This window comes from Camelus bactrianus, chromosome 4 (genome assembly GCF_048773025.1).
Source record: "Camelus bactrianus isolate YW-2024 breed Bactrian camel chromosome 4, ASM4877302v1, whole genome shotgun sequence".
Classification (NCBI taxonomy): Eukaryota; Metazoa; Chordata; class Mammalia; order Artiodactyla; family Camelidae; genus Camelus; species Camelus bactrianus.
Window position 1 is genome coordinate 14,772,491 of NC_133542.1, and position 13,680 is coordinate 14,786,170.

At 37.7% G+C, this 13,680-nt stretch overlaps 1 protein-coding gene across 1 annotated transcript; it reads left to right on the forward strand.

Annotated features, from left to right (window-relative positions):
- Positions 1-6,574: 6,574 nt before the first annotated feature.
- On the forward strand, positions 6,575-8,009 carry TUSC1 (tumor suppressor candidate 1). Its single transcript, XM_074361476.1, has one exon. It carries the CDS (start codon positions 6,660-6,662, stop codon positions 7,260-7,262), a length of 603 nt encoding a protein of 200 aa, XP_074217577.1. The 5' UTR covers positions 6,575-6,659; the 3' UTR covers positions 7,263-8,009.
- The last annotated feature ends 5,671 nt before the right edge of the window (positions 8,010-13,680 follow it).

Below are 13,680 nucleotides of genomic sequence, written 5' to 3' on the forward strand. Positions count from 1 at the left end.
ACTAGAAGTAAAGAAGAGGGAGTGATTTGTGTCAAAGGATCAGTGTGTGATGGTTAAAGAATGTCCACAACTGCCCTGTGAGAGACCAGGCCTGCAGTGCAGGAATCTGACATCAGACGACCCAAAGCCAGAAAATGGTAGCACCAGCTACCTAGGAATTTTTTTTTTTCTTTTGCTCTAATCTCATTTTCGCCTTACCCTGTTCCTTCCCCTGAAGGAGCCAGAAGTAGTAGCTAGAGGCGGGTGAGGATGTGAAGCACAGAAGATAATAAACATCAGTTTTACCCTCCTTTTCCATTAAGGTTGGTTCATACTGATCTAGGGCACAGGTAGTGATAGTGCTGTGAGGAGATGAGAGGCAGTGAACTTAAGGAGCATTTGAGGGTTTGAATTATATTTCAGTGGACCTTTAATATCTGAAAATGAGGACTCTTCATTAATGTTCAGGAGTAACTATAAGTTAATGGTTCTTCTCGAGATCTTATACAAGGGAATGGACGGAACTGCTGACAGATGGGCTTGAGGGGCAGTTATAGGAGAAAAATTAAATTACTTGTTTTTTGCACCCTTCTGAAAATAGCTCATGAATGACTTAGTTCTAATTAGAAATTATTCCCCAAAACTCCTATTACTACCTTCAATTATGTGTACATAACTAGAGAACTCAGACTGAGACAGAATCATTATCTTAGATTACGTATGTTTAATAAGATAGTCTTATGTATTCAAAGTTGATTTTTTAAAAAAAAGCTTTCATTGGCATGAAATCAAACACAGAAAATTCTGAAAATATTCAGAGTGATCTGCATTTTCTTTTTCATTACCAATTTCAACGTGGCTTTCTGAAGGTTGAGGCTATAATTAGAGTAAGAAGTAGGGTATACTGATTGTCCCACTGCTATCCAGTAGACCCTTCTGTGATAATAGAAATGCTCGATATCTGCTCATTCCATCGTGATATAGCGACTAAGCCCCTTATGACTACTGAGAGCCTGAAATGTAGCTAGTGTAACTGAGCAACTAATTTTTAAATTTCATGTAATTTTAATTCATTTAAACTTAAATTTTAATAGCCACCCATGGCTAGCGTACAGCATAAGTGCAGACTTTTTAAGGAATAATACTAACCTACAAACATGTAATGTGCAAACACTCTTTAAGAAGTAGCAAGACACTTCGCACTTAAAAAGTCTATTTTGGACTTGTTTTGGCCAAATATTGTGTGTGGATAACTTTTGCGCTCAGGTACATTACTTTCTGTTAACCTCTAATGCTCTAGCTCTCTTTTATTAGTCTGGCCAGTGCTTTTATAATATTTGAAGGAAGGAAGGTCTTTCCCTTACTGTAGAAAGTATCCTAATTAAGATATATAAGTCATACTGCTTTTGTTTATGTCACAGTTTTCCCTATAGCTGGAATTAAATGATGCTGTCAAAGGGCAATGCTAGTGTTTGATGGCTTTTAATATTTTTGTCCATATCACAAGACTAAATAAATGCAATCAATATTCTCAATTCCTAACTCTCTAGTAGTTATTCCAATAAAGAGATAGTCATACTACCAAGCATCAATACATGCTCTTCATAGCTCTAATAAATCTGCTCCCAGAAAATAAACCATGTTCAGCTAGGATTTTAGAGAGAATATTAGCAAACATCAAGCTCAGAATGTGATTAACCAAGCTTTTCAGCACACAAAGCTTACAAAATAGAGATTGTTAAAACCCTTTAAAAACACTAAATGAAAACTATCAAAAAATAAGAATCATATCTGCAAAGGGGCTGCATATTATATTGGGGGCAGCTCCTTAAGCAAATAACTCAAAAAGGGAGTTAAATAGCCCTGACTATTCATGAGAATTCATTCTATAAATGTCTATCTCATAAAATAATAACAAAATAATACTCATATCAAGAGTTAATGAGTGCTCCTTGCCAGCTGACTCTATTTTAACATATTTAACAGATCCTCACAAGAATCTCATGAGGTAAATACTGTTTTATTCCTTTTATACAAATGAGGAAACTGTGGCTTCAGGAAGCTGTCCACAGCCATGTATCTGGGGTGAGAGGGTTGTGGTGTTTATCAAACCCAGGTATATCTTACTCTAAATCCCATACCATTTATTTATTACATATTCAAAATCTACATATAAAGACCCACTCTATATTAAGACAAGTCATTGACAAGGCTTGTCATTAACAAGGCAATGCCAGCCTTCCTATTTCACTCTGAAAAATTCCAGCATTCTAGAAACTTTTTTTTTTTTTTTTTGGTGAGTTTCGTTTATCTCAGTCTGTTGGATGTATAGTTTAACTTTGTTGACTATTAAATGGTCACAGTTTTACCTGGTAAAATCCTCCTTTAAGATTATTAAGAAACTGAGGAATAAGCTTTCAGTATCCCAGTCATTCAAGAAATCTCTGTCTGTGTCTCTGTCTCTCTGTCTCTCTCTCTCTCTCTCACACACACACACACACACACACACACACACAATATAAGCTGCTCCAAGAACTCACATCCTATTTGTAAATCCATTTGCACAGTAAATATTAATACATGGAAGGACCTCAGCATCAAATTACTGGAAGAGGCATTACTTTATCAATATTCAAAAGAGGGAACAAGCATCTTGAGTTCAGGGGACCTAAGACAAAGGTATGAAATGGTAAGGTATAAACGTTGCCTTGATGGGTTCTTTACAATCCAAGTAAGTGAGACAAAAAATGAAAGGTATTATATAAACATGAGAATTTATTTCTCATAGTTACAGAGGCCGAGAAGTCCAAGATCAAGGTGCTGGTTGATTCAGCTCCCCAGTGAGCTCTCCTCCTGGCTTACAGATGGCCACCCTGTAGCTGTGAACTCACAGGGTGGAAAGAGAGGAAGCAAGCTTTCTGATATATTTTCTTTTATGGGCACTAATTCCATCATAAGATTCACCCTCATGACCTCCTCTGAATCTAATTACCTCCCCAAAGCCCCATCCAAATACCATCATATTAGCATTTAGGGCTTCAATGTATGAATTTTGGAGGGGACACAATTCAGTCCACAGATAGTACATTACAACCAAACTCCAGGGCAGAAGATCTCAGTGACTCTTGGCAGCAGAGGGAATAGAGCAGCAGAGGAGTAATGGAAGATAAGCATGGAAACACCCAGGACATCCTACTGTTGGCAGCTGTAACTGCCAGACTAAGGAGTTCACTATTATTATTTAACTGACCTTGGTCAAAGTTGTTAACCAAAATTGATTTGATGAGACATTATAGGATGTTTTAAGGAAGGAGACAACACAGTTATCCTATTCGAGATAGGATATCTTGTCCCAGTGTGAATGTGCCATGAATTACCTTAACAGATAACAAATAACACATAAGAACTATGGTTCAAAATGGAGAAATGAGAGTCAAATAAGTATGGCAATAAAATAATCTTAGAAATCAACTGGGAATATAGAAAACTATATATATATATATATATACATATATATATATATATATGAAATAGGGCCTCTTTCTTAAGCCAGCACCTAGAAAGTACGTAAGAGCTAGCGTGTATGGAAAAAATAACTTGTTGGAGGATGGGAGAAAGGGGGCAGTGAACTTAACATCTTTCATTCAAAGTTGATTTTGAAAAATACAAAAGTGGAAATGTAAGACAAAAAACATTGCCGCTCCAGTTTGCTGACAGAGCATTTCTCAACAACAGTAATTACAAAAATGTTGATTTAAGGCATTTGTAAAGAAGCACAATGGTTGTAACTTCATCTATTTTGGGCACCGAGGGTGTAGAGGGAGAAAAAAATCTAATAATACTTACCAAAAAAATCCCCTTAATAAACAACTAAGAGTAATTGTTTCAGAGACACAGCAAAATCAAGTACTCTAAATGACTTGCATTTTTCTGCTCTTGTAGTCCAAATTTTATAACCTTAGTCAAGGAATAATCTTTGCTGTTAGAGTTTCCTAAACACAAAGTGCAGGTAGTCCATTGGACTTTTTATTTTATTTTTTTATTTATACAACTGTCAAATTTATTATAGAAGAATTCTTACCTTTTTTCTGAGTAAGACTCTTTTAGGGAACAATAAATACAATGTCAGGAAGGAGCAGTCTCTGTCCTTTGAACCTATTTAGTAAGCAGGTAATTTTACTGTTTACAAACTCCCATTTTTAAAAGCAAGCACAAGTGTTTATTTTTTTTTTCTAATTAAGAGGTTATATATTTTCTATATTCTCTTATTTTAAAGATAATGTCTTCTAAATTTTATCAGTTCGATAATCTTTTTAAGATCTTTTTCATTTGATTTTCATGTAGGTGTTAAATTATTTGTGCAGCAGTATTTCCATTAGTAGACTACTAACAACAGTAGGTAGAAGCATTTTTACTAACTTGTGCTACTATATTTAGACATGATGTAAAGTTTGTCTTCAGGTATACAAATTCTTGACATATTCTAAGTAAATTTAAATAAATTTAAATACAAGGAATCATTTGGGCAGTGATCATTTTAGTAACTCTGTTGTCCCAAATCCTCTTTCAATTTAGCAATTACAACCATTGTCTCGCTGTTCTACTTGGGAAGATGGGTGGAATCTCCACTAACTCCAAGATAAAAGTTCACTGCTATGCATAACCTTCATGATGGTGAAGGATAATTTTTTCTAGATTGATTTTCTCTCCTTCCCCTCCCTTTTTTTTCTTTTCCTTTTCTGTCCTTTCCCCACCCCTTCCTTTTTTTCTTTTAATAAAATTAAGATAGCTATATATGCCATGTGCCTGACTCAGAGTGGTAGTACTAATGGAGTCTGTCTTTTTGGAGGATACATGTATAATCAGATTAGGTACTATAAAATACATCAGACTGACAATTTTACTGGGTCTTCTTCTGCTTAATCAGTTTTACCTGCTTTTCTTAATATTTTATACTATATTAATTTATCAAAGCAAAAGGGAGTACTTCTGTGTTGGATCAGGAGTAGGGAGTAGGGCAGGGAGGCCTTCTCATATAACCAGTGTCAGTGTTCTTTAGGAAAATCAGTATAGTTCATTACAGTGGTTAGTTACAAAATTGTAGGAGATATTCTACAAGGGGAACAGAGTATCTTTAATCTGAGAAGCTGTGAAAAGACAGTACTAGTAGATTTACAAATGTAGGGATGAGAGTGGAGCCAACAACAAAAAATACAATAGTACTGAATTCATAACACCCAGGGGGTGACTGACTCTTATGGAGAGTTTTTCTCTAGCTTGTGTGGTCTATCCATCTAATCTCACTGGTCCCTAAAGCTCTTGTCTAAAATCTAGAACAAATCATCTTTCTTTAACACGATGGGAAAAACAAACTTTTTGTTCAGTAATCCATAGAATAGTTGATGCATGTCTGCAACAAAGTTTTCACCATCTACTTTTAATAGACATTAAGAATAATATGGTCGTTTCTTTCATAAAATTTATATGTATTTTTTAATTCTCAAATTTTATGTCCTACTTTCTGATTTTATGAAATGGTAATGCCAGTTGAGAGATTGTTTGTGTCTGTGGTGTTTGGGATAAAAAGTGAACAAGTCTGTCTTTTCCCCTAGTTATTTATTTTTATTTGTACCATTCAGTGAAAACCCGAACAGTGAAGCAGGTTTCTGAAATGCTCTTCTAGTTCATTTACTTGTTCCAGTGGTTTGAAGACTTCAGTTAACCTAAGAATTACCTGGGAACCTTGTTAAAAATATAGATTCTTGATGCCACTTCTCTGAGATTCGGACATTGATACTTTATCCTTAATTTACTTTGCAAATATCCAGTTACTGTGTAAGTTGAGTCTCTTAGAAACAGAATGTGATTCATTCAATTAGTATTATCCACTTGTCGCCAGAAACTTTGGAACTTACTGAGTATTCAAAGTTTCTTGAATGAATAGGGCACATTTTGAATTTCGTGGGTTTTGTGACTAGGCCTGAGCAAATCAACTAATTATAACCTTGTTTACGTAGAATTGCAAACAATTTGCCAAGTGGAGCCCGGGCTGTTCACAAACTGGTTGGGAATTGCCTATATTCTTTTGAGTACTACCTGTTCCCACTCCAGGGCCTCATGGCAGGTGCTCAGCTCCATTCTGCTACGTTTTATTAAGCTTCGAGGTGGGTTAAAACGCTGTGTTCTAAATGAACCCGTTACAGTTTTTCAACCTGCCCCATAAATCTGTCCCAGAACTTCTCATTGTATTATTATTATTTGCTTTGAGATTGCCCTGTAAAAAAAGCAAGGTAGTTGGTGGTTGCGCTGGAGACGGAGTGAGGCCGGCTGGTTCTTGCAGTACCCTTGCCTGCACGGAAGAACCCTGGAAGAACCCAGCGAGGACACAAGCTTTTCCCTGGCGCTGCCAGAGGGCTGAACAGCAGAGCGCTCCCCGGGGGCACTGTGTGTGAGCTGGCTGGAGATCGCAGGCCCGGGGGGGCAGCTCCATCTGAGGAGACAAGACACGCCTCAGACCAGGCAAATTCCCGGCCTCCTCTGGCCCCAAGCCAGCAGCCGCCCGCAACCTCCTCTCCTCCTCCGCTGTTGCCCGGGCCGCCCCGCTGGGCCCCGACCTCGCTGGCGCCTGGGAGCACAGCCCCTCGGCCCACGGCGCAGGCGGCGCGGCTGGGACGGGACCGATGTGGCGCATGCGTGGTGGCGCCACCAGGCGCGGGAGCTGCGGCGGCGGGGACGGCAGCGGGGGCAGCGGCTGGCAGGGCCGCCCGGGCCGCGTTCGTGGGGGTGGCGGCAGCAGCGGCAGCGTGGGCTGGCGAGGCCGTGCAGACGGCGCCCGCCAGCAGCTGGAGGAGCGGTTCGCCGACCTGGCGGCAAGCCACCTGGAGGCCCTCCGCGCGCGGGACGAGCAGGACCGGCAGAATGCGCGGCTGCGCGAGGAGAACGCCAGGCTGCGCCTAGAGAACCGGCGGCTGAAGCGCGAGAACCGCAGCCTCTTCCGGCAGGCCTTGCGGCTCCCCGGCGAGGGCGGCGACGAGGTGTCCGCAGAGGCGGCGAGGGCGACCCCAGGCCCTGAGGAGGCCGGTACGAACCGGAGGTCAAGGGGCGACAGCCCCGAGGACGAGCCAGGCAGCCCCCGGGCCCTGAGAGCCCGGCTTGAGAAGCTGGAGGCCATGTACCGCCGGGCCCTTCTGCAGCTGCATCTCGAACAGCGGGGACCGCACCCGCGTGTGGACAAGGAGGAGACGTCTCCGTGCAGACCCGACTCAGGCCCGCTAGCCCCGTAGCCCGAGCCTCCAGGGCCTGGGCTGTAGCCCGAGGCCGCAGCCAGGGGTGGAGCCTCGCGCGGGCCCCTCCTCCTCAGCTCAGGGCGCCCCCCCCCCCCCCCCTTCCTAGCGCGCAAACCCGCTCTCCCGCGCTAACTCCTGACCATGGTGCCCTCCCACCTCCCGTCCGCCCTGACACTTCCGGGGGTGCATGGCCTTTGGCCGCAGAAGCTGAAAAGGGCATAGGGCGCTCTGAGTCTCCACTGGTACCCAGCACCTGCCTCTTCCCTGCTGGATTTCGTAGAGAAAGGGCTCTCACCCGAGGGGCGGGTTCTCAAATAGCAAGGAGTGGGTGCCAGTCAACAAACACCTCCTAATGCCTGAACTTTTCTGGTGGTGTGAGGACCTGTAGTTTTTGTTTCCCTCCTCTGTTTTGGTTAAGGAATGAATAATACATTTTGAGTTGGTTCAGTTTGTTCATTCTTCAGTCCCCTAAAGCCTCTGGCTGTTCTCTCTTATGTGGCCAACATTCTCAGTATTTGTTTTGTTTTTATCAGTCACTGTTACTTGGATATCCTATAAAGTACCACCTTACCTTAAAAAGGTAGTATTTATAATTTAGAAAGTCTTGCCTACCCCGGCTCTACTCCCTATATGTCTAGTATATACTAATTTGTTCACCCCCCCAACCCTGGGGAATTTTTTTAACTATCTGCCTACAAGTAATTCTTTGAATTGGTAAATAAACTTAAGAATGACCTAAAGCCATCCCAGGACTATTATTTGAAGTGTTTTGAATGTTTATACGTGTTTCTTTAAGAAATACACATTTATGTATATGTTATATGTATTTTAATATCTGTACTTGGTTATTCTTTGTAAGCTGTCATTTTCTTTTTGCTTGATGTAACTATGATCTTTTAAAATAATCTAAAGTTTAGGTAGTCTACATTATTTCATTTTTTTTTTACGGACTTGACATTAAAGCACAGCTACTTTGCCAAATATTGACCATTTAAGAATTTTTTAAAAATTATGAATTACTTGTATATCATAAACCTCAAAACAAAGTGATTTAAGTCTCAGTTGTGATTACAATGCAAAAAAAAGTAATTAATTTTAACAACAAATATTCTAAAGTCAGTTGGTTGTATTTGGTTAATGAGTAACACTTTTGTCTAGTAATGAAGAGGATACCATTGTACCTGATAAAACTCATGGTGTAAGAGGGTGTTTAAATGGTGGAAAACACTTCAGTTTAAGAAGAGAAACAAACACAATTTTTGTTACAGCTAGGGAAAAAAAAAATCATGAGTTAGATTTTTTTTATTTATTTGTGGCATATTCCAAAAGCTTCATGGCATATATCACAAAACAAGTTGCCAAGGAAAATAGTTCTGTGATTTTTTTCTTACCCTGGATGTTGAAGATATTTTGTGCATTTTGCTTAAAGGTAGTTGATAGTTGTGAACATTAAAATTTTCCCCTGTGACCAAGAAATATGAGAAGAAACTTGGTGAGAAAAAACAGATATGTGAGAAGTATTTCTATTCCCTTTACTTCATTTTCTAATGGTGAAAGAATTAAAACATTTTTAGGAGGCAGTAAGGATGGAAGAATTAAGAAAAAAGCGTATCGACCCTACTCCTGCTTAACTAAATTTGAGTATAAATTACTTAATCTCTCTTCATTTTCTGACCGTTAAAAATGAACATAGTATCTACCTCAAAAGTTACAAAAATTTTATTGAGATGCTGTATATAAAATACCTGCTTCAAAATAAGTGCTCTTTCAGTTTTTTATAATCCAAATTGTGAAAGTTGTAAATGGATATTTTACTGACACTTTTCCTTGCCCCTGTCTTGCTCCTATGTGACTTTATGAGTATTAGCAAATATGTCTATTTTGAGTAGGTTGACATTTTTCTCTCCTTATAAGCCAACCGGGGTGATAAAAGCCCTATGTAATTAGGTAGTAATACAAAAAGTTTAAAAATATTTTTAGTTGTGGCAATTGCAAATCAAGAACTAAGCAAAATATTTAGTTTACCCTAGATTAAACACCTTCTGTAGTATAATATTTAGAGTGTTGTAGGAATGGTGGAAAAAAAATTTATGAAGTATAATGAGGTACCAACACACAAATGAGGAATTATTGTGAACCTAAATCCTGAAAAGTCTTAATTCTGAAACCCACATGCCCCATAAAATGGGTTAAAGCTAATGTATATTTTAATTTTGTTTAGTTTCCTGGCTGGTAACTGATAAAACATCCTGTAGTAATATAAAAGATGTTTTGTTATATCAAAATACGTACCTGTTTACGAAGCGGATAGAGCTGATTTTAGAAAAGTTTGATCTAGGCTCTGTTTAGTTTAATCTTAAACTAAAGCTACAGATTATTATACTTTATTACAGTGATGTTTTGATAACTTCAGATTTGTGCAATGAAGAGAGGACTTAAAGTTTATAGACATGAGTGAAGAAAAAATGTTAAATTAGCAAGCAGGTTCAGGGAGGAGGACTGGCATTTTTTAATCAGTTTTACTGCTGATATTCACAGAAATATACTATTTTTATCTTTTTACCTATAAAACATTGGAATGTAAATTAAAGCAATATAAAATGAATACTTTCGCAGGTCACAGATCAAGCTTCCCTTACTTAAACTTCTTGAACGTTCTGAATATTTGAAGACTACTTGAAAGCATTTTTATATTTAAGTAGTCTTAAACATTAAGTAGTCTTAGACGTAGATTTGCAAATTTATGAATGTTGCAGTTGGGGAAACTAATATGAAAGTATTTATTAACAAATTGAATTATCCATATATAATAAGTAATGATTAGCAGCATGATTTTGATTCCAGTGCCAAAATACCATTTTCTGTTTTGATCAAAGGGACAGATTTTCACTGTGAATTTGTCAAAAAATCTTCATGAGTGAATGAAAAAATTTATTAAAACTCTGCTCAGTGATTAATTGATCAGTTATAAATTCTAATTTGTCTACTATAAAATTGCTCTCCTGATAGAAAACTTATCTATCTGATATAGACAATATATACATATATTTATGTGATGGAAATATAAACCAAGGAAAACACTGAGATAATATCCACATCCTACTTAATAAGGTTATTGTGGTCAAATTTCAGGTTTTAAAACTAAACTAAGATTAGTAACTCTTAATGATGGGAATTAAACTACTTTGTGTTTAATCTCTTTTTATTAAAAAAATCATATTCAGAATCTGCTTGTCAGCATAGCCTTTGCATAATTTATTAGTAAGGAAGTCCTTTTTAAACCTAAACTTTCATTTATCTGTTAGACTTCAGAGAAGATTAAAGAAAGGACAACAGTGAGTTTGTTGGTGCTTAATTTTTGTCTGAGTGGTAAGCATTCTATTCTGAAAATTGACTTCTTGGAGAAACTTGAACAACAACTTATCTCATATCTCATAGTTAGGACTAATAAAAGTTTTCCTTGGCCTTTCATTTTTCCAGGTATCCTCACTTTATTTTTGATTCTATCGTTTTAAACTTAACAGCCTTCATTGTATTTTAAACTTAATGGATCTGACTTTAGTTATGGTGAAGACTTTGTTGCTTACAACCAAGAAACCCAACAATTCAGTGACTATTAAAAACAATGAAGATTTTAAAATGTGGTACATAAAATTCCTGATTCAGGTGCTTCAGGACGTCAGGAAGCTCTGCTCCACATGGTCATTCAGGGTCTCTGATTCTTTTTATCATGTTTCTCTGCCTTGCCCTATGTCATTGTTTCATGTGCGTAGTAGAAGTAAGTTACTTCTGTTAAAGCAGGCAGATAGCTAGATATGAGCAGAGAAAGGAGGACACAGGCCAAATGTCAGGAATAGGACAAAAAAGGAGGGACATGGGGCCAAATGCAGGAAACCATACGTCATATAAACAACAGGGATCCCTGGGCAGACAAAGAAAAGCAGGATCCTCTGGACTGATCAGCAGTCACACATTTTGGGGTGACAAGCTACCTGGAGGCCTGCAAAGAAAGGTGGGGAAAAGGCAGTGTCTAAATGTAACCTTTCGCTCATCATGCCCTCATTACAGTAAAATTAGCCTTGCAGATTAGAAGTACCCATCATTTACCAACTCCATGACACTTCTGATCCAAACTAAATAAGGACAAAAATCCCTCCTCCATTTGGGAAGGTGGAGTTGGGATGATAATCAGGAAATATGACCCCAAACCCTTCCTTCCCCAATGAATATTCCACCCATTCATTTTTACACCCTATGTAACCAATTTACAAAAGAAACTCAGTGCAGGGCTCAGGTGAGCCTGCCCGCTCTCCCCTTCAGAGTGTACTGTCTATCCCTTAATAAATCCTCACTTTATTTTCTTAACCTCCATGTCTTGTCTCTGAATTCTTTTTGCGACAAGACAAGAACCTAATCACCAGCAACACTCACAGATCCAGGTATTAGCATATAGGAAAGGAAAAGAGAGGCCTGGCCACACCTGAGAAGGACATAAATTCCCTTGGCCACTTTCTTTTGGTAAAACTTCATCCCATGACCCTTTTAACTTTAAAGGAGGTTGAAAAATGTACTCAAGTTTAGAGCCTTTTGCCAGCTAATATTTCATTATTATGAAAGAGAACTCATTTTGGTGGACAACCATCTTAATGGAGGCTGGTATTTACTTAATTTTTTTAAAATGTCTGTGTTCTAGAATAGCATTTTTGAAATTATATAACTTAGAATAGAAATATAATGTGATCCATTGAAAAATATCTGACCTTTTCATTCCCCTATGTGCTATTCTTATGAGTGAAGATATTGCTTGAAATAAGCAATGAAATAAAGCTATTAAATTTTATATAGGAAATCTCTACAAAGTATGAGCCATCTCTGAATAGTGTATATCTCATAAAAAAATACGTCTTTAAGAGCCTATACTTGGTAAGCATTATTCTATTTCATGTGTAAATCTAAATTTATAACTTGAGTGGGGAATGTTATATGTTCATCTTCTTTCTTATATAGTAGCATTCTACAACTTTTAGAGCTGAAAGAGACCTTGGAGGGTTTCAGCCCAGCATCCTTCAGACTTTTTTTTGACAACTTAATAGCCTTTACAGGGAACTACAGACACTTCACACTTCATAACTTAGAATATGCTCATCACAATCCTAGGTAGTAGTATTCTCCCCTGTTTATGAATGAGGAAACTGATAAACAAAGAAATTGAATACCTTTTCCAAGGTCAAAAGAAAGAAATTTATTTTTTATTAATATTGAGATATAATTGAAATATAACATTGTACTAATTTTAGGACAAACGGATAATGATTTGATAGATGTATATTTTGCAAAATGATTATCACAGTAAGTTTAGTTAACATTCATTATCACAGTTTTTTTTTCTTGTCATGAGAACTTACTCAGCAACTTTCAAATACACAATACAGTATTGTTAACTATAGTCACCATGCTGTACATTATATCCCCAAGACTTCTTCAAATAATTATTTCTGATTTTAATAGGAATGCTTCTGGTTTTCTCTATTAAGCATGGTATGATTGTTTAGTTGTTGCCAAATTCTGCATTCCTTATCATGGCTATGATTATACTTATGCATTAAAAAGGTTTTATTTTTCACTGTATGTGTTGGAGAACAGTTTAAATAGCAGTGGAGTTTTGTGTGTCTGTAAATTTTGGTGAATTTTACATGTGGAACTCTTGAGAATAGATGGATAAATTATTTGGGAGGTGGGCAGAGTAGGTACTTTAAAGTTTTGCCTACTTATTTGATGGAAATGTATCTCTCTACAAACTTGGCCCAAGGTGACGGAAGGGGAAGATTGATATTCCTTGGTCAGGAGAGAGATTCTCCCTCTGTCTTGCAGGACACAGGAAGGAAGCATATAGCCCAGTGCCCCTGGCAGCTATCATGTAATCATAATAAAAACAGTTCAGAGAGATGAAAGAAAACTTGTTTCCTGATAACATCATTTCAGCTTTGATTATCATACCTGGAATCTGTCCTCATCTAGACTTCCAGTTATGTGAGAAAACACATTTCCTGACTGTTTAAGTCAGTTTGAGTTAGAGATTTTTCTTAACAGGAATGAAAATGGAATACTATACAACAAGAAGAACAAATGTTACAATGACACACCAAAATATGGGTGTCTCACAAACACAATGTTGAAGAAAAGAAGCCAGACACAAAGAATGTAAAATAGACAAAAAGCTAATATCTGTATGTATTGAGAGCTCTTATAAATCAAACAAGAAAAGGGCAATCATTGCAATTCAGAAAAAAGCAAAAGAACTTACAGATCTTTTATATAAGAGGAAAATTGGCTAGCCAATAAACATACGGAAAGATGTTCAAATTAATAATAATATAAAATTAACTTAAGATGTTTTGTCTCCTGTATTCCATAA